Source organism: Pagrus pagrus (assembly GCF_965226575.1).
Source record: "Pagrus pagrus genome assembly, chromosome: 17".
Taxonomy (NCBI): Eukaryota; Metazoa; Chordata; class Actinopteri; order Spariformes; family Sparidae; genus Pagrus; species Pagrus pagrus.
Genome location: NC_140201.1, coordinates 20518149 through 20544787, shown reverse-complemented (window position 1 = coordinate 20544787; position 26639 = coordinate 20518149). Strand labels below are relative to the sequence as shown.

General features: G+C 42.1%; 1 protein-coding gene across 6 annotated transcripts in view; it reads left to right on the top strand.

Moving 5' to 3' along the window:
• The window catches only part of LOC311272255 (triple functional domain protein), a gene marked incomplete at its 3' end in the record, with an annotated part of 79745 nt that extends 53450 nt beyond the window's left edge, over positions 1 to 26295 (top strand). The window contains exons 16-63 of one of the 6 annotated variants that reach the window (XM_084378551.1): positions 1290 to 1464; positions 1692 to 1887; positions 2699 to 2865; positions 3027 to 3146; positions 3286 to 3477; positions 3608 to 3757; positions 3844 to 3958; positions 4275 to 4390; positions 4490 to 4612; positions 4698 to 4892; positions 4997 to 5112; positions 5922 to 5988; positions 6118 to 6227; positions 6769 to 6838; positions 7083 to 7172; positions 7258 to 7350; positions 7435 to 7546; positions 7690 to 7880; positions 8255 to 8356; positions 9534 to 9563; positions 10904 to 11046; positions 11199 to 11298; positions 11416 to 11659; positions 11801 to 11908; positions 12132 to 12325; positions 12420 to 12590; positions 16023 to 16118; positions 16514 to 16662; positions 16775 to 16841; positions 17050 to 17153; positions 17242 to 17311; positions 17399 to 17488; positions 17597 to 17689; positions 17888 to 17938; positions 18025 to 18102; positions 18222 to 18413; positions 19198 to 19378; positions 19486 to 19752; positions 19846 to 20354; positions 21228 to 21475; positions 21717 to 21855; positions 21966 to 21993; positions 22079 to 22241; positions 22387 to 22508; positions 22599 to 22677; positions 22935 to 23135; positions 23266 to 23404; positions 24461 to 26295. In XM_084378551.1, coding sequence (XP_084234677.1) covers positions 1290 to 1464; positions 1692 to 1887; positions 2699 to 2865; positions 3027 to 3146; positions 3286 to 3477; positions 3608 to 3757; positions 3844 to 3958; positions 4275 to 4390; positions 4490 to 4612; positions 4698 to 4892; positions 4997 to 5112; positions 5922 to 5988; positions 6118 to 6227; positions 6769 to 6838; positions 7083 to 7172; positions 7258 to 7350; positions 7435 to 7546; positions 7690 to 7880; positions 8255 to 8356; positions 9534 to 9563; positions 10904 to 11046; positions 11199 to 11298; positions 11416 to 11659; positions 11801 to 11908; positions 12132 to 12325; positions 12420 to 12590; positions 16023 to 16118; positions 16514 to 16662; positions 16775 to 16841; positions 17050 to 17153; positions 17242 to 17311; positions 17399 to 17488; positions 17597 to 17689; positions 17888 to 17938; positions 18025 to 18102; positions 18222 to 18413; positions 19198 to 19378; positions 19486 to 19752; positions 19846 to 20354; positions 21228 to 21475; positions 21717 to 21855; positions 21966 to 21993; positions 22079 to 22241; positions 22387 to 22508; positions 22599 to 22677; positions 22935 to 23135; positions 23266 to 23404; positions 24461 to 25018 — 7114 coding nt within the window. Of the gene's footprint in view, positions 1 to 1289; positions 1465 to 1691; positions 1888 to 2698; positions 2866 to 3026; positions 3147 to 3285; positions 3478 to 3607; positions 3758 to 3843; positions 3959 to 4274; positions 4391 to 4489; positions 4613 to 4697; positions 4893 to 4996; positions 5113 to 5921; positions 5989 to 6117; positions 6228 to 6768; positions 6839 to 7082; positions 7173 to 7257; positions 7351 to 7434; positions 7547 to 7689; positions 7881 to 8254; positions 8357 to 9533; positions 9564 to 10903; positions 11047 to 11198; positions 11299 to 11415; positions 11660 to 11800; positions 11909 to 12131; positions 12326 to 12419; positions 12591 to 16022; positions 16119 to 16513; positions 16663 to 16774; positions 16842 to 17049; positions 17154 to 17241; positions 17312 to 17398; positions 17489 to 17596; positions 17690 to 17887; positions 17939 to 18024; positions 18103 to 18221; positions 18414 to 19197; positions 19379 to 19485; positions 19753 to 19845; positions 20355 to 21227; positions 21476 to 21713; positions 21856 to 21965; positions 21994 to 22078; positions 22242 to 22386; positions 22509 to 22598; positions 22678 to 22934; positions 23136 to 23265; positions 23405 to 24460 lie in introns of those variants that run through there. The other 5 variants (XM_084378552.1, XM_084378550.1, XM_084378553.1 and 2 more) reach the window with 5 other exon arrangements.
• Positions 26296 to 26639: the final 344 nt, after the last annotated feature.

The following is a 26639-nucleotide window of genomic DNA, read 5'->3' as shown; positions in this document are numbered from 1 at the left end:
TTATGGAGTAAAAACAATAAACTGACGCCAAACAATCCTTTAAACCACTAGTTAAGAGAGAGAATGCACCAGACGTGAAAGAAAGCAACATGATGATGATGCAATAACTATCTGATTGGTAACAATAAAAATGTTTTTTTTTAAAAACGCAAAAACACTTCTTACATAATGGACCTCTTCTAGTCTTTGTGTCAAAGCGTTGGCAGGATAATTTAGACATGGGCGATTTGGAATTAAAATTTGTATGGATGTGTAATGAACTAGTCTGTCAGTTTAATTTTAAAAAGACAACAGCGATGTACACGGACACCAAAAAAAGAAAGCTGAGAGGACAGAAGGAGGTGTTGTAGAGGTGGATGCAGTTGACCCTCATTCTCCAACTCTATTTTTACACAGAGGATGTTCCAGTCCCTCTTCTTCCACCCCCTTTGTTCTGTCTTTCTCTCTCTGTTTCTCTCATTCTCTCCATCCCTCTCTCCCCTGTGTATTTGGCTCCACAGCGAATTCTTACATAAGTCTGCCACACAATTAGACACGCGCTCATAAAGGCAGTCTCCCCAGGAGGCAACTGTAACTCTACACACCTTCCGCCCGTGTGTGTGTTTGTATGAGACTGCTGTATGTGTGCACACGTGCGATCATGAATGTGCGTTTGAGTTTGGGAGTGCATCTGTCGAGTGCACGCTGATTAATCAACCCCTCAGCCAATCGAAATCCGTGTGACCTCCGATGTGTTTGCTTACTCACTTTTGCCTCTCGGTAGCTCACTGGTGTCTGCGTGTTCGTGCTTCATGCATGTGTGCAGTAATAATGTATTTAATACATTTCAGCATATTTTAAGTCTAGACACAAAGTATGTTTTTTTTGTATGTTTATGCCTAATCTCAGTACTTCAATTATTAATTAATTAATTTATTGATATAAATCATTATTATTATTATTATTATTATTATTATTATTATTATTATTATTATTCTAAGAGCCTAAAACATCCACAAAATTCAATCTTAAATTTCAATTTCAAGAGATTAAATTATGTTTGCTTTCTTCAGGCACAACTTTTCACACTTTAAATTAAATGAACACCAGCTCCATTTTCTAAATCTACTGCTTTGCTCTATTACAGCTGAATAAGCCACTGCAGGCCGTGCTATGCAGCAGTTTCTAGAGCAGATAAATTTGCTTGGCGCTGTGCCCAACTGTGTCTTTATTGCTATTTTTTTTTTTTTTTTTTAGTGCGCAGTGCTGCCTCTCACTGCTCATTGCTTAATTGTGTGTTTCTGTTCCAGGGACTCGGCCATCTCCAGCAACAAGACGCCACACAACAGCTCCATCAACCACATCGAGAGCGTCCTGCAGCAGCTGGACGAGGCCCAGGCCCAGATGGAGGAGCTGTTCCAGGAGAGGAAGATCAAACTGGAGCTCTTCCTGCAGCTCCGCATCTTCGAGAGGGACGCCATTGATGTGAGTCTGCTTGGGAGGAAGAGGAGGGGGGGTCATGTGTGTGTTTGCTGTGTTTACAGTTGAAATCTATGTTATTTTTTCTTCTTCTGCATTCTTAGTTTTGGACAGTCAAATGCTACCGAGTAATTACTATATACACTATTTAAAAAAAGAAGCAGAACCAGTGTCAATAAACACTCGAGGTGTATAGTGCCTCTAAAAAGTGGAATCTTATTGTCTGTCCTCAGATCATTTCTGACCTGGAGTCGTGGAACGAGGAGCTGACAGGTCAGATGAATGATTTCGACACGGAGGACCTGACACTGGCCGAGCAGAGGCTGCAGCACCACGCTGACAAGGCCCTGACCATGAACAACCTCACCTTCGATGTCATCCACCAGGGACAGGAGCTGCTGCAGTACGTCAACGAAGTCCAGGCATCTGGTGAGTACACCACCCAGACAGTACTTTATATGGAGCCCCACACCATGCAGGTTGGCCGTTAGTCCTTGAAAGAACACAAAATATTGTAATATGAAACTCAGGTCTCTAGATAATATAGACAATCCTTTCCTTGTGTCCATTTGCTTTATATTATTAGCTTCCTTTGCATCTTTCATTAACTTTACTTCAGTTGTAAATAAGCTATGTTTTAAGCCGCCTTTTGTTGTTATTTCCTTAAATTGTCTACAGGCATTAAAAGGTCTTAGAAAGTCTTCTGAAATATGCAGATACTTGACTGTTCTGTATCCGTCCCCCTGCGATCCTACCATCATGAGCTATTATATCTCAAATGCCGTGAAGTAGAACAGAAGAGATGTTTGACTGTCACCTGGTTGCCGCTTCAGACATCAGTCATCACACAGTAGAGGGTTAAAGCAGGATACAGCTCGTGTTCACTGTTGCTGCACAGATTTTTGTGTTGGCTACATTAGTTAAATATTGATACTGTGTAGGTGTCGCGGGTCAGTTTCGGTCAGCGTTTGTGATGAGAGGCACCCACTCACTAACCATAATAACTCACCTGTGATCTCACATGCTAATAGGTGCTCTCTAAAACTGCACGAAGAATAGTTACATCATGTCACGTGTACTGAACATACTGATAACATTCATAGAGAAGTTATTAGAATGGAACTAATTTCAGATGGTTGTTAATAAGTATTTGAAGTTTTTGGCAACAAGCAGAACTTAGAAAGCACAGAGACCTGTTGTATGCATCCAAAGCTCATGTCAGTGTGTGTCTTGCTCCTAGGTGTTGAGCTGCTGTGTGATCGAGACGTCGACATGGCTACGCGGGTTCAGGACCTGCTGGAGTTTCTCCATGAGAAGCAGCAAGAACTGGACTTGGCAGCTGAGCAGCACCGCAGGCACCTGGAGCAGTGCGTCCAGCTGAGACACCTGCAGGCTGAAGTCAAGCAGGTAGGATATACAGTCCCATAACTTCAAGAAGACGCCATCTGCAGGCCAAGATCCTGCAGCTATAGAATACTAGGATATCTGCAAGTTCTTAGATAGAGATCGATTAATACTAAGTGTTGGACAGGTGACATTTGATCACAGCGTTGCTAATTTTTTTTCAGGTTCTTGGTTGGATTCGTAATGGCGAGTCAATGTTGAACGCTGGACTAATAACAGCCAGCTCCCTGCAGGAAGCTGAACAGCTGCAGAGAGAACATGAACAGTTTCAACATGCCATTGAGGTGAGATGGTAGTTGTTTTAACACCTAAGTTTCTCCCTCTATAACGTTTCCTGTTCAAAGTCTGAAACATGATTTATTAATTGCTCATTGTTTTGATCATTCTAACCCCATCCTTTCTCCACCTGTTCCCTTACTGTAGAAAACCCACCAGAGTGCCCTGCAGGTTCAGCAGAAGGCGGAGGCTTTGCTTCAGGCAAACCACTATGACATGGACCTGATCAGAGACTGTGCAGAGAGCGTGGCCTCCCACTGGCAGCAGCTCATGCTGAAAATGGAGGACCGACTCAAGCTGGTCAATGCCTCAGTGGCCTTCTACAAGACCTCTGAACAGGTAGGAGACCCACACGGAGGGTTCAGCATTCAATTTGACTATTTCTTTGTTTCAAAAAACAAGCAAAACAAAAAAAACAACAATTTAGTGTTCTCCTCAGACAACAAACTATGTGTGTATGTCTCCACAGGTCTGCAGTGTGCTGGAAAGCCTGGAGCAGGAGTATAAGAGAGAAGAGGACTGGTGTGGAGGAGCCGACAAACTGGGACCCAACTCTGAAACAGACCATGTCACCCCCATGATCAGTAAACACCTGGAGCAGAAGGAGGCCTTCCTCAAGGTAACGTGTAACAGAATCAAAACAACCCGAACATAGTGTTAAGTTACATCTCTGATCTTTGTGTGTGTGTGTTGATATTCTAACAGGCATGCACTTTGGCCAGAAGAAACGCAGACGTCTTCCTCAAGTACATGCACAGGAACAGTGTCAACATGCCTGGGATGTTGAGCCATGTCAAAGCACCAGAACAGCAGGTTAAAAGTCAGTATCAGAATCATCGGTATATCATTGAACATTGCCTTCCTGTAGGCTGTAACACCTGAACAGTGAATGATACTAATGTGAGGGTGTCTGTTGGGTGGTTGGTTAAAAAAATAGCTAAAAGTAATGGATAAACAGTAGGAATAGTTAGCTTCAAAATCATTCTAAATGTTAGCTAAAAAAACATGATATCTTTAACACATCAGGGTTCTTCTTGTGTTTTGCTAGTATGCAGTGTGGTTTGAGATCTTTTGAGTAAGGTTGGGGTGCTGAATGCCTGAATTGTGATTGTTTTCCGTGTTTTTGTTGTGTTAAGACATCCTCAATGAGCTGCTACAGAGAGAAAATCGCGTTCTCCACTTCTGGACCATGAGGAAACGACGGCTGGACCAGTGTCAGCAGTATGTGGTGTTTGAACGCAGTGCCAAACAGGTACATGAAATACACAGCAACACACTCCCGCACATACACCGCTCTCTGTTGTCATGTGATCTGAAAGTACGTATATCTTGTGTGTTTGTGTGTTTTAAGGCTCTGGAGTGGATTCATGACACTGGAGAGTTTTACCTGTCTACACACACCTCCACTGGCTCAAGTATCCACCACACACAGGAGCTGTTGAAAGAGCATGAGGACTTCCACATCACAGCCAAGGTTGGCATCACACACACAAACAAGCATGTAACTCTGTGTATGCTTGTGTATGTGCATTAACACTCTTTTTCCCACTCTCCATCAGCAAACTAAAGAGCGTGTGAAGCTGCTGATCCAGCTGGCTGACGGCTTCTGCGAGAAAGGCCACAGTCATGCTGGGGAGATCAAAAAATGGGTGACGGCTGTGGACAAGCGCTATCGTGACTTCTCCCTGCGCATGGACAAGTATCGCTGCAGCCTGGAGAAAGCCCTGGGCATCTCCTCGGACTCTAACAAGGCAGTAAGTAGACATGTGTTTTGGTAGAGGATTACAGGTGTAGAAAATCAGCTAAATCACAATCTGTCTCTTTAAATCACTTAAATCTCTGTCTCTGTCTTTATCAGAGTAAGGATCTCCAGCTGGACATCATCCCAGCTACAGCTCCAGGGTCAGAGGTCAAGCTGCGGGATGCCGCTCATGAGCTTAACGAGGAGAAGCGCAAGTCGGCGCGCCGAAAGGAGTATGTCACCACTTTCTGTTTATGTCGTACTTTAAGATAAACTGAGAGCAGATTTTTTTAATAAATAACAGCTTTTTAGAACGGGTTGTAAAATTAGTAGTTGAGAATAATTTAGCAGATTAAAGTGCACTGGGTCATGCCTCTTAAAACTGTTCAGCATATAGCCTGCAGAGCTAAAAGCCCCATTTCTGAACAGTACGTGCTATGCCTACAAACTAAACAAATAGAAGCTAGTCAGCATTTTCACTGCATTTTTCCTCCCGTTGGAAATATATTTCATTACCCCAAGGGACAAGTAATTAAATTACTGGCTCGGTGCCTAAAATACGCAGCAGAGCAGCCCGATGCTTACTAAGATGGTACATTATAAGAAGGTCACAGGTTCTTTAATCGCACCCATCATTGTCAATGGTCAACCTCTACTAGCTCAATAGCTGTAAGTGGTTCTAAGAGATTCAGTTTAATGTAAAATGTATGTACATGATGGATTTTCATGGTTTAAACTTACTAATCTACTTTGCTGCAGACACAACAGTGAAGCCCCACAAGAGAACGAATGAATATACATATGTAGTACACGGGCAAAGGAGACTGCGTCATTTCATATGAGCAGCACAAATCATGAGCATGATTTCAGTCACTCGTGGCTGCTTTATGACCAAGTTTTATGGCCCGTAACTCTTTCATTATTCATTAGCGTAAATGGATGAAGCAGACAGGATGAAAGAGAGCTGTTGGTGATTTATCACTCTGTGGATGAGGACAGTATGACAACTGCTAATTTTGTGCTTGTGTGTGTGTGTGTCTAGGTTCATCATGGCAGAGCTGATTCAGACAGAGAAAGCCTACGTGCGAGACCTGCGGGAGTGCATGGATGTAAGTCCATCTTCACAGCCCACCACTGTTGATGCCACAGTTGTGCAACAACTTTTCAGCAAAAATTTGGAAATGTATCAGAAGCCTGTTAAAGAGTTTGGCTGGTTTTGTCTTTTTCTCTCCTTGCAGACCTACCTGTGGGAGATGACCAGTGGAGTTGAGGAGATTCCTCCAGGAATCATCAATAAGGAGCACATAATCTTTGGCAACATGCAGGACCTCTATGAATTCCACCATAAGTAAGAAATCTCATTTTAAATTTGACCTATAAGCAAGTAGATTCGCTGTTTATCGATGAATCATTTAGTCTAGAAAATATACACACAATTTAAAAAAAAAAAAATGCTCATCGCAATTACCCAGATCCCAAAGTGACGTCTTTAAATTGCTAATTTTGCCCAACCGAAAGGCTCTTCATTTACCATCATAAATTACACATAAAAGCAGCCATTATATACATTAAAGAAGCTAGAACCAGCAAATGTTTGACACTTTTGTTTCACAAATAACTGAAATAATCGACTAATTGTTGCAGCTCTAGTCCAAGCAACCTGATGTAATTCATATCCTGGTCAAAGTATATTCAAGTTTTAGATGAATATTAATAGTACGACATTCAAACAGAGTTTAGTATGTTAAGGCAGCTTCTTATGCCACAATTCCTCTATCCTAAATATACAGATGTTGTTCTATTTTTCATTTGGGAATATCACTTTTCATTTAATCAAGCGTGCCTTTGCCGTCTCTCACGTTTCGATCTCTCATTCCTCATTTTGTCAGCATCTTTCTCAAAGAGTTGGAGAAATATGAGCAGCTTCCAGAGGATGTTGGGCATTGCTTTGTCACATGGGTATGTATCATTTGTTCACCAGCAATTGCTGTGTGTGCTCAAATCTACCATTCAATATATATATATATATATATATATATATATATATATATATATATATATATATATATATATATATATATATATATATATATATATATATATATATATCTTGTACTTAAATCCTTAATGTTTCAGAAATCAAGCTAAATTATCTCGCATATTAAGCTCTCATGTACTGTATCGTCTTCCTCTCTTTGTCCAGGCTGATAAGTTCCAGATGTATGTGAACTACTGTAAGAACAAACCAGACTCCACTCAGCTCATCCTAGAGCATGCTGGGAACTACTTTGATGTGAGTATCGCCTGTGGCTGTTAAAATGAGACTGTAAGGTCCTTGTCAGTTACATCTGATCACATGACTCTTCTTGTCTATGCAGGAAATTCAACAGAGGCACCGACTGGCCAACTCCATCTCTTCCTATCTGATCAAGCCCGTGCAGAGAATCACCAAGTATCAGCTCCTGCTGAAGGTGACGCATCATACCAAATCTAACTGCTGTGTTGACTGTCAGCATAGTTTCTTGTTGTCATGGTTACTGTCTGTGTCTGCTTAGGAGCTGCTGACTTGCTGTGAAGAAGGGAAAGGAGAGATCAAGGACGGCCTTGAGGTGATGCTCAGTGTTCCAAAGAAAGCCAACGATGCCATGCACCTCTCTATGCTGGAAGGTGATTAATACACACTGCTCATTATTTATGTTGCTGTGATAGTTGTATTTGTAGCAAGCCGACCTTCAAATTACAACTCCTCATAAATCAGGCAGCATTTTTTTAAAATAATTTTCACGCTGATGTCATCCTACCTCTGTCAGGATTTGATGAAAACATCGAGTCCCAGGGTGAGCTCATCCTCCAGGAGTCATTCCAGGTTTGGGATCCAAAGACTCTGATCCGTAAGGGGCGAGAACGCCACCTCTTCCTCTTTGAAATGTCTCTTGTCTTCAGCAAGGAGGTCAAGGACTCCAACGGCAGGAGCAAGTACATCTACAAGAGCAAACTATTTGTAAGTAGATGATGATTGAATGTACGTTATGACAGATGTTTGGATGAGATGTTTCTCTTTAACTGAATTTAGAACAGCGTATTGAAGGAGCCAATCAGGCTTTTGAGTGTTATAGAAGTACTTGAAAAGTTTGGCTGGTAGATGATATAATTATCATTTTTAATGTTTCATTTGTTCGCCTACAGTACTTGCACTTTATAAGATAGGAGTACATCTAATTGGCACTACTTGAATCACTTGAGACAGTCTCAACTGTCTCAAAAAAAAATCACTATATTTGAAACGAGAGTATGTCAAATAGGAATTACACTGCAGTGACAAAAGCCTGACTCACCTGTGACATTTCTGATGACTCAATATTCTTCTGTTCTCAGACATCAGAGTTGGGGGTGACAGAGCATGTTGAAGGAGACCCCTGTAAGTTTGCTCTATGGGTGGGGCGCACCCCGACTAATGACAACAAGATTGTGCTCAAGGTAAAACGCACTTCCTCTCATCTGCTTCTTCTAAAGTCTCCTTAAAGGGTTCGACCGATATGGGTTTACAAAGCAGAACCCTGAAATCACTGGGGACTGAAAGTGTTACCATATAAAAATTCAAACATTTTAGATGACAAGTTTAATAATAAATGTGTAATCAAACTAACTTCCATATCAGCATGTTGGATTCCACTCCAGTATCTGATTCGGGGGAAAAAAGGCCAAATGTGTCAAAAAAATCATTATATCGGTCTAACCTAGCTTTCTCTCTCTTCTCTTTGTATTCAACCCTCTCCTACTTTCTTCCTATAGTCTCATCCTCTGATGTTTTGTTTGATTGCATGAGCAGCTTCAAGGTGGCCCAAGAGGCTTTCTGTAGTCACAAACTCCTCTTCTGTCCCCTTGTTTTCTTTCTTCTTTCTCTCTGTCCGTCTCTGTCCTCTGGTTATATTCTGCTTTGTTCCATCTGTTAACAAACACAGGCACATCTGTATATCTGGGGCTGTGTTTTCTGTGGATGTTTGTATCTCTAATTCTCTCTCTGTGGGTTGACATGCTTCCACCAACGCCACTGACACTGATTCAACCCCTTAACGCCCACAATCTTCCATCCTGGCTCTATGCCACTTTGTCAAAGTGACGAGTTGCTATCTTTCTCTACCAGAAGAATAAGCTCTTTAATGATTTGTACGCCAATGTGGAAGTAAGATAAGACTATTTGGTTTATTTAAATTCAATTTACTTAGTACTCTGAGTGTATTTTAAGCCCCAATGTTCAAAAGTCTGTGTGTTTGCCTGTCAAATAGTGTCACAGATGGATTATAATTTGTGTCAGCCGTTGGAACAGCATGAAGCCAAAATCCTAACACGTCTAATTCTGAGCGTAACAACTCTATATTACATGTTGACTAGCAAACTAACCACTGAGAAGCAGTCATGTGCTATGTGCATTGTAAATGAAGTGTGTCTCATTACTAACTACACATGTTCACACACACATATACACACACACCACAACAATCTGCTACACATTTGATTGGCCTTTAGTCCACTGTCAAGGCAAATTATCAGTGTTGTACGTTTCTATCATGTCAAACCATTTTGTCAGCATAAAAAATGTCATGTTCTCAAACCAAAACAGTGAAATTCTCTATTTTATATTTTAAATTCAAAGCTAAGTCAGGGATCCAAACATGGAGCCATGGTGAGTACAAACTATCCCTCAACACAGCCCTCAGCCACCTCTCACAAGTCTGAAACACAAACTCTTAGCACTTCTTATTCTCACTTATCCTCTTGAAAACCACACACATGGGCAGAAACAGTACATGTGACCCATAGCAGAAACACACTTTAACCTAGGGTCATAGCTTGGGGGCTGCAAGACTGTAGCATAAATTATTCAAGGGCAGTGATTCCCAACTAGCTGTACTTGTAGCACAGGAGGTTAACAGTTGCGAAGAAGTATGTGGAAAGACTGTACATCACTCACCTAATAAACTGACACACATCAACTGAACACTGTTGTAATTTAGAGTCCATGATTACTAGTTAGCAAATGAACAGAGAGGTCTAAACAGTTAGCTAGGGTAGTTACAAGATAAAGATCAGTGGTTGAACTCGATACCTAAAATAGCTATAGCCATTAAAATAGTTTGATAAAAGTAAAGGATGGATGATAATAATAGCTTAAAGTAATGGATTTAAAAGCTGAGAGTTTAACATATGAATAAGGTATTAACATATACATGTTTGAAATGGCTAAAAGTAAATGTCAAGAAACTTTTCCTCATAAGTTAAACTTTTGAAATTGTTTGCTTGAAATAATGGATAAAAAGCTGTAAAAGCTGACTATATGAATAACATTAACTTGAAATAGATAGCTGAAAGTAATAAACTGTTGGAATTGTTAAGTCATTCATGGATGAAGAGTTGAAATAGTTGGCTAAAGGTAACTGTAAAAAGTAAAAATAGTTACAAGTTATACTAATGAAGTTATGAAATAGTTTGCTAAAATTAAAGGATAAACAGTTGAAATACTTGGCTGAAGGTAATTTATAAAAATGTAGTTACAAGGCGGCCAAATGGTTTCAATAGTTAAAGCTAGCTATAAGTAGGCTAATGGATAAATGGTTCAGATGTCCAGCCTCTGCTACAAGTTGTAGTTATGCAATCTTTACCAAACTGACCTGAACACTGACAGTTCAAATGTAGGAAAACATTATAGTTTCCACTTTAATACAACTGTTATCCAGTAAACATCCAGTTTAAAATCAATTCAAATGAACACATTTGGAACATGTCGGTGGTCTTAAGGAAGTGTTATTTGATTTCATCTTGGACTAAAAGGTTGGAAATCACTGTTCTAGGGGTCAACAATTAGAGAGGGTTCATATAAAAAAAATAATTTGTCAAACTCTTGAGTTGATAAGAGATGACAAGAGGTCAGTTCAGACTTGTGTGAAACACAGAGTGAAACAAGAATTCCAAAGGAAGTTATTTTCCTGTCGATGTTTGACTCCTTCCATTGTTGACCAAAAACAGGCATCAAGCATAGAGAACAAGCAGGACTGGATCAAACACATCAGGGAGGTGATTCAGGAGCGCACTATTCACCTGAGAGGAGCACTAAAGGAGCCCATTCACATTCCCAAAGCCACTACAGCCAAGCACCACAAGGGCCGAAGGTAAACATGTGACACCTACTATACTATTGAAAATGTTTGAAATGCAGATGAGAAACAGATTTATGATCTGAACCGTCACACACACTCTGAAGTTCATTTACGCTCACATTCGGAAACACTCACACCTCTTATTAATCATGTGTGTCTTTTAGGGATGGAGAGGACCTGGACAGTCAGGGTGAAGGCAGCAGCCAACCAGACACCATCTCTCTGGCATCCCGCACTTCACAGAACACACTGGACAGCGACAAGGTAAGTGATAGATATAACGACCAGAAATGACATCCTAACTAACTGCACATCTTCTGCAGTTAGACGAACACCGTCAGCTCAGCTTGTTTCCTATAGTGATCACCTTTTCTCCTTCAGCTGTCCGGTGGCTGTGAGCTGACTGTGGTGATACACGACTTCATGGCCAGCAACAACAACGAGCTGACTGTGCGGAGAGGTCAGACAGTGGAGGTCCTGGAGCGCTGCCATGAAAGGCCAGACTGGTGTCTGGTAAGGACCACAGACCGCTCCCCTGCTCTGGAGGGTCTGGTGCCCTGCTCCATGCTCTGCATTGCCCACTCCAGGTCCTCCATGGAGATGGAGGGCATCTTCAACCACAAAGGTACAGTTTTGACAGAGTGTGGAAAGGAAACATGTTCCGTTTTTAATTTTACACAATGGGGCTGAAACAAAAACTGATTTGGCTGATTTGTGTATGTCTGCTTCATAAAACAAATTGTAAACATCACTCCCTCTTCCACAGACACTCTGTCAGTGTGCAGCAATGACTCCATCATGCCAGGGTCGTCTGCTACGCTGCAGCCTGGTCACGGCATGAGCTCCCATACCTCACCAGGGCCTAAAAGACCAGGTATGTTATACAACCAAAGTAACACAGAGGGAACTCCCACGAGAGCAATAGTTAACTTGGGTAAAACTACTTCTTGAGACTTCTTGTGCTGTGTGTTACTAAAATAATTCTATTTGGATGAAATCTTTTTAAAATAAAACGTTATGGTTTAACATCCCTCTGTTATTCTACTGTGATGCTTCTAGCAGCTTACCGAGTTTGGTCTGTTGGGTTTGTTTCCTAGGTAACACACTGCGGAAGTGGCTCACCAGCCCCGTGCGTCGGCTAAGTAGCGGCAAGGCCGACACCCACGTGAAGAAAATGGCCCACAAGCACAAAAAGAGCCGCGAGGTGAGGAAGAGCGGGGAGATGACGATGGGCTCCCAGAAAGACTCAGACGACAGTGCTGCTACACCTCAGGATGAGACTGTGGAGGAGGTGGGTGTATACACAGTGCTTCAGTCTCAAATTCACTCTCTCTCAATAAAGTATTGCGATATTAACTCTAAATTGCCATTCGTGTGTGTTGCAGAGAGTTCGTAACGAGGGCTTGTCCAGCGGCACGTTGTCCAAGTCTAGTTCTTCTGGCATGCAGAGCTGCGGAGAGGAGGAGGGCGAGGAGGGTGTTGACTCTGTACCTCTGCCTCCACCTATGGCCATCCAGCAGCACAGCCTGCTGCAGCCAGACTCCCAGGATGACAAGGTGAGGAAAGGGGGGACGTCGGAGTGGGAACAGAAGAGAGGGGGTCAGAAAGGAAGGGGGGAGGCAGACAGGCAAAGGTGATGAACAGGTGAAACAGAGGGGACACTTTCAGCTATTCAACTTTGACTATTAACATTTTCTGGTGCCAAAAAAATTGCTCACACATGCAAAATTTTAGGTCAAGAGAAGACATATGTTATATATGTACTTGTGGAATTAGAGCTGGGAGAATCTGTATATAGTGAGTCTGGATGCTATCAGAGGTTTTTCTTTATCTCAATATGGCAACACAGATTTAGTGTTTAGTGGGAAGAATTTTAATCAGAATAGAAAGATCTTCATCGACTGATTTTCTTTATATGTCTGAACAAACTAAATAACCGTCACTCTTAATTTTCATGACTGAATAAACAAACTGACCTTAAAGGATAAAACAATTTCAAACTGTTTTACTTTGTTTATATTTGGCAGACCCTGCCACCTTTCTAGCTCCAAACAGTGGCCTGTGGACCTTATTTTCCACTGAGAATAGTTTATTCAGTTTTGGAAAAAAGAAATCTCTTTTCTTATATTATTACCTCATTAATATTGTAAATATTAAAATTTTGAGTTTGAATTTCTTCTCTAAATCTATATAGTGCCCCTTTAATTACAGATCAGTGACACAGTTAACATATTTGTCAATTTCTTATCTAAATAGGATGCACGTTCACCAACTCTACCAGTTTATTTTCGCATACCAGATGTAGTGTTTCTCAGGGTGTGCTTGTAACTTTTAAGCCTTCAAAAGCTCCAATCTGTATTTTTGATATATATTTTGTTTAAAGTTGACAGAAGTATTCTGTAATATCTCTGGTTCTTTAATAGCTAACATGTTGGGGTGTACAGTGATTTCTGCATACTGTCACCAACTTTGATCATACCATCAACTTAAGAGGCTCTTTGTTACCAGAAAATATACAAAAAGTAAACATGGGGACGACTTTCACAGCTCCATATCTAATGAGTAGGTATAATTCAGTTTTTAAAAATCAAATCAGTGACTGAAACTAAATCACATTTGGTCCAAGATTGAAGTAGCTATACTATAACCAACTTCCATTAGACAATAGGGACTGGGTAACAATGTAAGCTAATCTAAGTACTCTCTATTTTGATCTTAAGGCAACGCTTTGTAACTTTTTAAGTGATTCTGGAGGAAGATGGTTTGCTTGGGCCACCATCCCAAAGCATCAATATTTGGAGACCTGGGGTTGGGATTCAACAATTAACTAGTTTTCTCCCAAGAAAAGATACATATTCTTGAACACTTTTTATACAGGCTCTTTTTCTCCTCATTGTTGTTATGATTTTTAGTTCTTGCAGGTTACATTTTCGCTCATTTCAGTCTCCCACTTTCCTCCTGAAAAAGGGCATTTCCTGACACAGTTTTAAGTGACTCCTTAGTTTTTGTTATGCATAACATTTTATCTTGGCATGTTGCATCATATTCTCCCCTCTCTTCTAAAGCAGAAATCAATGACAAGTTTCAGGCACTCCAAGTCTCCTCTTCGACTAAAGTGGAGACCCCTCTGACACTAATTTCTGTTTCTCTTTTGTTTTGTTTCCTGGTTGTATCGTTTGCTGTTTGCCATGCTGTAGCATTACCTTGATTTATGTCCTGTCTTTGCTTTGTCTCAGTTTCCATACCTGTCCATCTGAAATGCCCCGCTCTTCCCCCCTCTGTCTCTTAACCTCAGTCAATTCTTCAAATATCTCTTTTTTCCCCTCTCTTCAGCTTTAAATGCTACTCGCTAAAGTCTTTTCTTTGGTTTCTACAGCAGTTTATAGATGAAAGGAAATGAAGCTAGCAGCTTTTTTAGACTTTTAAACTTCCCTCTTTATAAAAAACACCTTTCTCTGTCCCCTAAACGTCATTCTTCCTAATTTTTGTATTTTTCTGAACTCTGAAACATTCCTGAATTTCTTTAGAGCAGAATTTTTCCTTCCTTCTTTTTTTAGTTTACCTTTTCTTTTCTTATATTTTCTGCCCTGTTTCTACAACACACAACTTTAACGCAGAGTTTTCTGGCAGATGAGCAAAGGCACTACGGGATCATGTAGATGAAGAGAGGATGCACGTAGCTCTTTACTCTAAATCAATGTGAAAGCAATGTGGAGGTTTTCTCTCGTTGGTTTGACTGCAGATCAGAAGGCTTAAAGGACTAATTTGCGTCAACTTCTTCACATTTTGGGGAAATTTTGTAATCCCCTGAGTCTATTGGAATAACTAAGGACAGCAGCTTTTTTTCTGCATGTTTATCATTCATAGTTTGTGAAAAGTTTGGTGGCTAAGTGAGGTTTAAAAGAAACGAGTAGATGTGAATGTGAACGCAAAGAGGAAAGTCGGTAAGATTCCCGTCAGCCCTCCTGGATAATTATCTAAATATGACCCAACACTGAGGTGAAAATTCAAAAGCCCCCCTGTTCCCATCATCCTCCAACCCCCTCCCTCACCCGCCCTGCCCGCTCGTCCTCATCTCCCTTTTACCCTCTGTGCGTTAACCTCATTACCCATGCGAGTAATTGGCATCTTTAAACGCTGGCGAGGCCAGAAGGGCACACAGCCTCACCCAGAAAACCTAATTGGGGAAAGTCTTGAAGCACAGCACAGCAAGGGTGAGAGTCTCCTCAACTATATATACATACATACATGTTCCTTCTTTCATTCTCGCTCTGTTAGCATCCTTACTTTATTTCAAAGGCTGTTTATCATCACCTGAGAAAGCAACCGGAACATCTTCCATTCAGACATCACCCCTCTTTTTATTATTTACCGGACCTTCTCCCCATCACCATTTTCTGACATTTTCACTTTTTCCTCATATCTTCTTTTGGTCATTCCCACTTTAAGCCTCATGTTTATTCCTTTTCATTTAAATTTCATATACTTTTCCTTTTCACTTTCTTTGAACCTTCAGATATACAGTTAACCCCGAGCATTGGGGTTTCACTTGTGGAAACATCTCTTTGGATCTCTCTTCAGATTACAGCATTGAACATTTAACAGACATTTTCACTCAGTCATCGCTCACTCAGATAACAAAAACAAAACATTCACTGATGATAAAACTAACAAAGAAATAAGCTCAACAAAAGCTTATCTTCAAATAAGATAATATTAATCGGTTTCATTTGCTGTCCATTTGTGGACGATTACAACTCAGTACACGTAGGTTCACATGGAAATGTTCATAGAAAACGGATAAAATATTTATTGTCTGTTTTAGTGATGACAAATTTACTCATCACAGCAATTAGAAGACTTGTATCAACATCAGCCAAAGAGCAGAGTTAGAGTTCGCAGAAATAGGTTTTAAATTGAAGGTTTTATAATGTTCTAATGCTCTCTCTTTCTTTTCTCAATGCTCTCATCTCTCTATTTTTACCCAGAGCTCCTCTCGTCTGTCGGTCCGTCCATCCAGTTCAGAGACGCCCAGTGCTGCTGAGTTGGTGAGCGCCATCGAGGAGCTGGTCAAAAGCAAGATGGTAGGATGACAGAGGAAAACAAGAACACACTAAGCTTCATCAGTTCCTACATGAAGATATTTTGCTATGACTATTGTTTATCAATAAAATTGATTTGATCAGTAAGTCAGAATTTGTCATAGATCAACTTAGGGCCTTCAGTGATATTTATTGGAGTAAAATTAAACATTTTATAAGCATTAAACTTTTCAAACAATGTGCTCCTGTGGTGATAAATGGGCATGTGGATTATGGCATCAGGAGAGGATGTGAATATAACTTGTACATATGTCCTGGACTTAGCATGATTAACTGCAGTATTCACGCTGCTCTTCTCTTTAAACAGACAAACATTTGTTGTATATTGTGCTGTGTTTCACACTCTTTAGTTTACCTTGAGTTTCTCTCTGGTGCAGGCTCTGGAGGACAGACCCAGCTCACTGTCAGTAGAACAGGGAGACAGCAGCTCTCCATCCTTCAACCCCTCTGACAACTCCCTCCTCTCCTCCTCCTCCCCCATCGAAGAGATGGACGAACGCAGGACCAGCGTCCTGAAGAAAAGACAGTACGTCTGCTTCATTCATCTGTATCACAGACGCACGTTGATTTGGTTTAGCAAATCTTCTGTGACTTTTCCTTATTTCTTAAATTTTGAGTCCGTTTCTTCTTTGCTGTAGTTACGTTCTGTTGGAGTTGGTGGAGACGGAGAGAGATTATGTTAGAGACCTTGGCCTGGTGGTGGAGGTAAGTTCATGCTTTACCAGCTGCTTCATTAGTCGTACCAGCTGCTTCATTAGTCATACATTACTGTGCTGTGTGATGGATCCAAAAATAATAAGGTGGCAAGATTATCATTTTAAAATGTCACTGAAAGTATTAGAATTAATTTGCTGACCTTCACAGACTCCCTGGTGTGAATTTGTGTTAATGTGTTTGTGTGTGTCATCATAAGGGCTACATGAGTCGGATGAAGGAGGAGGGTGTCCCTGATGATATGAAGGGAAAAGACAAAATCGTGTTTGGCAACATCCACCAGATCTACGACTGGCACAAGGAGTATGTGACAGATACAGAGAATATAGACCCTTTTCTGTTCAGGTTCACTGGTTCAGTAGCTTACTTCCCACTCTCATGTTTCTCTTAGCTTCTTTCTTGGGGAGTTGGAGAAATGTTTGGAGGACCCTGACCGACTGGGACCACTCTTTCTCAAACAGGTTCAGTGGATTACCAAATTCTACTTTAATTGTACATGCTTGCTATACATTTGATCATGTTTTAAGTTTTATACTTTTTGTATCCAGGAACGGAGACTCAACATGTATGTAGTGTACTGTCAAAACAAGCCCAAGTCGGAACACATCGTCTCAGAGTACATTGATACCTACTTTGAGGTATGAGCCCATTATTTTGAGCACTTTACCCTCTGACACACGTCAGATAATTCAAACCTCCATCTAGCCATCAGCATCTCAAGTAACCTCTGACCTTTGAATTTGCAGGACCTGAAGCAGCGGCTGGGACACAGGCTACAGATCTCAGACCTGCTCATCAAACCAGTCCAGAGGATCATGAAGTACCAGCTGCTGCTTAAGGTTGGTCTGTTGCAATACAGCAGAGGGCGCCAGAGCTTCAGCTGCTGCTTCTGCTCCCCTTTAACTAGTCATCTTAACACCTGGCAACCATATTGTCACCTGCTTTCTATAAATCATAGCTACCAATAATGTACACTGATACTTAAAAGTTTAAATTGTTGCATTCATATTTTCTGACAATTTCTTTTCCTGTTTTAGGATTTCCTGAAACACTCTAAAAAGGCTGGGCTGGAGTCTATGGAGCTGGAGGTAAGATAATGAGACCACTTCTTAAACACTTAACATCAAGCCAAACGTGTGCAGTTATCAACCTTGTGGTCATTTGTGTCTTATAGAAAGCTGTGGAGGTCATGTGCATTGTGCCAAAAAGGTGCAATGACATGATGAATGTCGGTCGACTTCAGGGATTTGATGTAAGAAATCAAACTTACTTATGAATTGAAGTAATACTTCACATCAACAACCTCTAACTGTACAAACAAAAACTTTATCACCATCTCCATCTTGCATCTTTGCCCATCTCCCTCTCCAGGGGAAGATTGTGGCTCAGGGCCGCCTTTTACTGCAAGACACGTTCATGGTGTCTGACCCAGAGGGCAGTGTGCTCGGCCGGATGAAGGAGAGGAGAGTCTTCCTCTTTGAGCAGCTGGTCATCTTTAGCGAGCCCCTTGACAAGAAGAAAGGTTTCTCCTTGCCAGGCTTCCTCTACAAGAACAGCATCAAGGTAACAGATGTCAAAGTCTGGCAAGGGTGTGGATTACCACATTATCAGTGAAGGCCATTAGTATATAGGATGAGTGAATGTTTGTAATTTAGAGGGCTTACAGCTCCCTCTGGTGGAGAAAGTGCAGTCTATGAAAAATCAGTTTCTCAGAATTACAGACTGTATATTTGCTGAAAACAGCAATCATTTATTGTGAAACTCATCGGTATATTAATTGATATTGTACATAAACATTTGTCGTAGCCTCAATTTGCAGGTCATTTAGTCTATAAACCCGTTTTTGTTTTGTTAATGTTTTTTCAGTCACTTGTAAAGCACTTTGAATTACATTTTGATTTGTTTGAAAGGAGCTATATATATAAAGTTTGAGCAGTTAAAATATCAGTTTTATATCAACCGCTAGCAACTAATTGGTTATCAAAGTAGTTGGCATTTAATTTTCTTTTGATCGACTAATCTGTTAAATCAACTAATCAATGCAGCTCTACTGCTCAATTCTTTTTAAAAAACTTGTTTGGGTAAGTCAGACACAAGACATGGTGTGCAACGGGGAGAGAATCTCCACTGCTGTTTATGGGAGTTTTTATTTGTTTTTTTAATATATTTTTATTTATAAGTTTCTTCTGTTGTACTTTGTTTTAAAACAAAATAAGATGTAAATCATTAAAAATAATTAAGATATTCATGTGAATGTGACAACAAAACAATTAAAGGATAGTATTAAAACCAGTATGATATGCAACAGTATGACTCCCTCTCTGTTGTTTCCTTTTGCACTCTGTAGGTCAGCTGTTTGGGTCTAGAGGAGAACGTGGAAGGCGATCCCTGTAAGTTCATTCTTACCTCAAGATCGACCAACAGCACCACGGAGTCCTTTGTGCTTCACTCCGCCCATCCGGGGGTGCGTGAGGTCTGGACCCTTCAGATCAGCCAGATACTCGAGAGCCAACGCAACTTCCTCAATGGTACGCGCACACACACACACACACACACACACACACAGGATAGGTTTTGTAGGTTTATAGGTTTTCTGCTTCATGGCTACACTCGTCTTTTTTGTACATTGTCACAGCTCTGACCTCACCTATAGAGTATCAGAGGAACCATGTGGGGGCGAGCGGTGGGTCATGTGTGCCCAGCATGGGAGCTCCAGCTGGAGGCAGCAGTGGGTCCAGTGTGCCGCCTGGAGTCGGAGGTGGAAACTCCCAGGGTAGCGCCATCCCTTCAGGGCCCCAGGGCAGCTCTCGTCGGCCCTCCAGAATCCCCCAGCCCTCCCGCCTGCCCCAGCCCCTACGCCACCATCCAGGCGGCGACCCCGACGGCCCCAACAAGATGTCAGGTATGGAACATTTATCTGTATTTGTGAAATTTGTTTTGATTGGCAAAATCAAAGATGTGACTGAGGAATGAATTTGGTTCACTTATGATCCAGGTTCGTCCCCTTGTCCTGTCCCTCCTTCCCTACTCCCTCCAGGGGGTAGCCCACAGGGCAAGCGCCCTATCCAGACCCCAGAGGACCAAACACAGACCCCCACTCCTGCCAGCGCTGTAGCCCCTATTCCCCGTGCCACAGTTGGGCCACTGCCCTCTACACCCACTTCCAAACCACGGCCAGGAGCCGTGTCCCCTATGGCCCCGCCCCTGGCCACTCCTGCCTTTGGCAAGGATGGCCTGCCTCCTCCCCCTCCTAGCCCAGGCCACAAGTCCGGATCTGGATTCTGGAGCTCCATGCCGGGCTCACCAGCCAGCAGGCCTGGCTCGTTCACCTTCCCTGGCGAGGCAGGAGAGACTCCGGTCCGTCAGAACTCGAACCAGATCCAGACTGGCTCTGGATCTGGGAGCCAAACCCACAGACACTCCACGCACAGCAAGGAAGCCGACCGCATGAGTACGTGCTCATCGGCCAGCGAGCAGTCCATCCAGTCCACCCAGAGTAACGGGGTAAGACTACTAGCTGCTGCGCAGTGTTGCACCGACTAACACCGAGGCAGAGGGAGGCCTGGTCTGTCCTGTCTGCCTGCTGTCTCCTGTCCTGCTGCAGCCAGCTCTACTAATCTGTCCCCTACTACACATCTCTGACAACCTTCACTGCTCTCCAACGTCATCTTCTCTAGCTTTAGAACATTTCTCAAGACAATCTCTAGCACAAGTTCCCACTTTCTACGTGTTTTCAGGTTCAGAATTTCTCTATTGGAACTCAATCAGCTCTCCAGTGATTTCCTTTCAAGGGTGTCTGTAGATGTCTTAAGTCTTACAAAGCTTATACTAACACCTGACTTCCTCTTGGCCGTCCTTCACCTCCTGCTGTCTCCATGGTGTGTTACTGAAATGTACTTTTCCTCCAACTAACCTCTGGCGTTTGTGGTTCACCTGCAAACGTACTTGACAGAGATCCTCTCATTCAATCTAACCTTCTTCCTTTCGTCTTTGCCTGGAGCTGCAGAGCAAAGACGAGTGAAATGGAAATCATCTTATTCCTGCCTTTTCTTCATCCAGTTCTTTGTTTTTCCAAGACAAAAATAATAAAATGCTGTTTTTAAGTCTTTCTTGCACTATACCCTAATTCTTTCTGAAGACTTTATCAAGTGGACAGTAGTCGAACATCTATTTCCAGTGTTTGTCCTCTGCTTCAAACTTTTCTCTTACTTTTTCCTCACCAAAAGTATCGGTTTTCTTAAAAAAATTTGATGATAGCATCAAATTTTATATAAGCTGATTTCTGGTCAAAGTGTTTGTAATTCATGATTTTGCTACAATGAACTATACAAGTTTGTACTCAACGATTTTCCACATTGTTTCCTTCCCGTGGTGCAGAGTGAAAGTAGCAGCAGCAGTAGCGTATCCACCATGTTGGTGACCCAGGACTACATGGCAGTGAAGGAGGATGAGATCAGTGTCATTCAGGGCGAGGTGGTCCAGATCTTGGCCAGCAACCAGCAAAACATGTTCCTGGTGTTCAGGGCAGCCACCGAGCAGGGCCCCGCCGCCGAGGGCTGGATCCCCGGATTTGTGCTGGGACACACCTCGGCCATCGCCCCCGACTGCCCAGAGGGACCCATCAAGTAAGAGCTCTGAGAAGTTACTCAAGAATAAATTATTTTTATTGTCTCATATTAATCAAACCTTCATCCACACTCTGAAGGATGTTGTCCTGAACTGATTTTTAAAAATAACATCAGTTCAACATACTTGTATATTTTGATTCATTTGATTCATTTCAGCAGTCTACCCTCAGTGTCGGCCTTAAAGTCACACTTTCACCTACTTGTTAAGTTAAACAGTTTGATTTTGTTGTCCTAGTAGGAAGTCATCATCCTGGCACACGTCCCTGCGCATTCGTAAAAAGTCTGAGAAGAAGGAGAAGGAGGCAAAGAAAGAGACCAAGCTGGAAAACGGTTACAGGAAGTCCAGAGATGGCCTGGCCAATAAAGTTTCTGTAAAGGTGAGTTCATCAGTACATCTGAGGACACTGTACTGCTGCTATTAAGTCTTGCCTCTAGTCCACTGAAGTGCATTTTTCACTCTGACGTGCTTTTTGTTTTTTCTTTTCAGCTTCTAAATCCAAACTACATCTATGATGGTAAGTGCTACTTTGTCAAATTGTGTTTGAGGATGATTTTTGAAGATTTCAGCATTAAACCTCTAACTCTACCCCCCTCTTTCAGTTCCCCCAGAATTCCTTGTACCTCTGAGTGATGTGACTTGTGACAACGGAGAGAGCGTCACCCTCAGGTGTAAGGTCTGCGGTCGACCGCGGGCTGCTGTCACCTGGAAGGGACCCAACCAGAGCAATCTCACCAACAATGGACACTTCAGCATCGCCTACAGGTGAGAAAACACAATCTGAGTATCACTGCACGACTGTTTACTATAACAGTTGTTGTAGTACAAAAGAAAATTAGTGCTTAAAAGTGAAGAAGTTTAGTGTTGAAATCAGATGTACAGCATATTAACATGCGTGCATTTATTTCAGTGATACAGGTGAAGCAACGCTGCGGATAATCGGCGTGGCCTCTGAGGATGATGGCATTTACACTTGTGTTGCCACAAATGAGCTTGGCAGCGTAACATCATCAGCTAGCCTCAGAGTGTTAGGTAAGAGAACAATACACTGTATCAATTGCTCCAGAGATTATTTGACAAGTCTGGACATGGATTAATTGTCTGTGTTGTTACTTGTCTCAGCTGTGTCCACTGACGGGGTGAGAGTGAGCTGGAAGGACAACTTCGAGGCTCACTACACAGAGGTGGTCGAACTGGGCAGGTATAAGACTCTTTATCATCTCCATGGTTACACCAATGTACAGGTTTTGCAACAACATTGCGTCCTCTTGCTATGAATTAAACAATCACTGTTTTCTTCCTGATATGATTGAAAGACATTTATTGGCTTGTTAAACACCTAAAATGTGTTTTTATGAGGTGTAATCTGACTCGTATAATGAAAACAATCCAACAACCAAAACAACTGTCTGAAGTGAACTAACTGACCTCTGAACATCAATCCTCTTTCTTCACCAGAGGTCGTTTCTCTGTTGTCAAGCGTTGTGACCAACGGGGCACCAAGCGCACGGTGGCGGTCAAACACGTCAACAAGAAGCTGATGAGGAGGGACCGGGTGACTCAGGAACTTACTCTGCTCCAGAGGCTCCAACACCCTCACATAGTCAGCCTGATAGACACGTATGAAACCCCCAGCAGCTACGCCCTCGTCCTGGAGATGTGAGTACAGAACAAATCAAACACAATTTAATTAGATCGGAATTATACTCATTAGCTTGATCAGCATTGATAAACCTGCATTTTCTCCATCTGAAGTTTTACCTCCGTGTTTGTGGTGTTTACGTGTCAGGGCGGACCAAGGTCGTCTGCTGGACTACATTGTTAGCTGGGGGAATCTGACGGAGGAGAAAGTGGCCTGCTACCTTCGGGACATTTTAGAAGCTTTACATTACCTTCACAACAGCAGAATAGTACATTTGGACATAAAAGTAAGGACTTTCACCTTAATGTTTTTTTAATTATTTTCCTTGATATTACATTCAGCAGCACAGGAGAACTGTACATCACTGACCAGAGCTGTCAGTTTGGGTAAAAACACAATCATTTGCTGCTACAGTATGCAATCCATACCAACATGAGCATCAGCTGACTGGGGCATCCGGGGATGTAGCTCTGAAAACGTTTTATTTAGCCTTGAATATTTCTGCATTTTGAGCAGTTTGTCACTAAAGAAGATGAGTGTTGTAGTGTTTTATCTCCATAGAATGAAGAAGAGGCAAAGGACCAATCAGAGCGGGTTTCAAGTAAAATTTTGGAAATACTTCTGTCTTATTGACTGACAGGTCTCTGTCCATTTCAGTTAATGGGGTTACTATTCCAAACACTAGCTAGCTCACAGTCAGTCAATGTGAGGAAAAAATGAATATATACAGATTTTGTTTTTGTTTGTTTTTTTTAACTGGTAAAGGTTTGAAGCAGAAGCAGGCTTGAGACACCAAACCTAGTTTCATGTTACTCTCAGTCTCATAGTGCTACAAACAGTGACAACACCCAAGCCAAGTTTTATGACCAATCCCATTTTGTTTTGATCATGTCACATTGACAGCAAAGTTAGCATAGCAACAGTTTTTGAGATACACATTTCATTTTTTGATTAAGACACATATTTTGAATGAGAGTATCCCCCTGGAAACCACTACAACCGGTCTAAGCCCCAAAAGTCCTCAAATCTTAGAAACTCCCTTCAATACCTCTCTCATATGTTTTTTTTTTTTACTCTTTAGATTTTGTCCTTCCATCCAACTCTGTGCAATATAGCAAATAAGCACATTTCCTTAAATATCAGGCTATTCCATTAAGATGTAGCCAGGCCTGAAACCTTAATATACTGAAATAATGAGTGGTCTGAAGCTAAACTTTTTTACCTTTACACGTTACAGATTTTGCCTTCAGAACGCCTACAACACTTACCTGATCTTGAGTTGGTTGTCATGTAGTTTATGTGTATTTAAGACTAATGGTGACACTCTGATCTCTTTTCCCAGCCTGAAAACCTCCTGGTTGCTCACAGCTCCAGTGGTCAGCCAACGGTCAAAGTCACAGACTTTGGTGATGCTGTCCAGCTCAACAGTGCCCACTACAGTCACCCTCTGCTGGGCAGCCCTGAGTTTGCCTCCCCAGAGATGGTCCTTGGAGAACCGGTGTCACTGACCTCTGACCTGTGGAGCCTTGGCGTGGTGACCTATGTGCTGCTGAGCGGTGCCTCCCCCTTCCTCGATGAGAGCGCCGAGGAGACGTGCCTGAACATCTGCCGGCTAGACTTCAGCTTCCCCAGGGATTACTTCCAGGGCGTCAGCCAGGCAGCCCGGGACTTCATCTGCCTGCTCCTGAGGACCGACCAAGGCAGGAGGCCTCCAGCCGGGCTCTGCCTTCAGGAGCCGTGGCTGCAGGCTGGGCCGGCTGACGGCCGGGCCAGAGCAGATGGTTGCCTGGACACCTCCCGCCTCATCTCCTTCATAGACAGGAGGAAACATCAGACTGATGCCCGGGCCATCGGAGGAGTCAGGAGCTTCATCCAAAGTCGCCTTCAGCCCCAAGTTTAAAGGATGGGATACACAAGTCCAAACAACCCTCACTCCCTACTGCCTCCAGTCTGATCGTGGCAAACAAAAGCTGAAGAACTGGACAGACTTCAGTTTGTGATCAGTGCCGAGGCTGGAGGGGCTGCAGGTTCCTCTGGAGTTGAGCATCTTGGTGGTCTATATGTAAAAGGAGAAATAATGAATGCAGATCTTATCCTCTTTCACAGAATGCTGATTTACTAAAGTCCTGTAGTCCTTTCACCAATTAACCAGAGACCTGTTGAGGGTCTTCAGCCAATCAGAGCCCTTGAGAACAGAGTTCTCACCAATCACCTAAATTAATGGATGCCCTTTGTCTACTGCTGCTTGCTGGTTTCAACTCAAAACAGATTTTGTAGTTAAGCGAACAAAAATCTAAAAAAAGAAAAAAAAAAACATGAAGTAATTTATTTTCCTTTGCAAGAGTTAAAGCTGATCAGAGGAGCTAATTGATCGAGCCTTGACACCACTGCACAGGCGCAGAGCTTTCAGGAGAAAGTGATGCCCACAAAGCTAGTGATAGCGCTCAGAGCAAACTGCCCTCCCTCGTGTTGCTCGAGGGACACAGACGTTGTGTGTTTTTGCTCTTTTACACTAAAACTGTAACTCAAAGACTTTTGAGAAGCAGCCCTTTCTTATAGAAACAATGTATACAAACAAAAGTACTGTCTCTACATTTCCAAGAAAAAAAGAATAATTGTAGAAAATGCTCATCAGTTAAAAGTTGCTGTGCTACTTTGGACTCTGTAGACACCTGGAGACAGTGACTGAGGTTCTTGACTTTATTGAGACATTTATACGTCTGATCAGAGCTTTTTGATGGCTGCGCTTATATAATGTACCTAATCTAAGATACCATGATGACCATGTCGCGAGTAACAATGCTGCACTGTCCAATCTGAGAAGAAACAATAGACATCCATCGTTTGCTTTTCCTAGAACAAACTTGTGTTGCGCAGATATGAGATGTTTAAGCCTTACCTTGTATATAGACTTCTGCCTTCTTCCCTCTCACATTCACAGTGGACTCTGGACATGAGACTGTCGGAGCTTAGTGGCAGCAGTGATTGCCAATCGGACGGGAGTGAATGTGGAGGCGGAGGAAGACAAATTACTGTAAATGCACTCATTGTATGTTTTGTTTGATTATCATGTGCAATGTTGCGGCTTTAACATTTTATGCAACTATTTATGAAGACATCTGTTGTATCTGTAATAAATCTAGAGAAAAGCATGTACTTGGTACTGCAAGCACTGCTGGTAGTTTGTGTTTTATTTGATCTCTGAGTGTTGGGACTTCCAGGCCAGGCCAGGTTAGAGGTCACAATCTACAATCATTATGGTTTGAACAAAAATAATTTAACAAGTTTTGTACTGTATGCCTCGGTAGTATTGGTACACCAAAGTTGCTCTAGCTTTATAGTACTTGTAAAACGTTTTATTGTGATTATTTTTCACTTGAGTTAGGTTATCTATGACCATGTGAAATGACTGTTTACACTAGTTAACACTATGTTGGAAGAACAGTTTATTTAGTCACCTGTGCAGGGGATTAAAGAGAGAAGTGTACTTCTCACAGATTGTGGAGCATCGCAGTTTCATT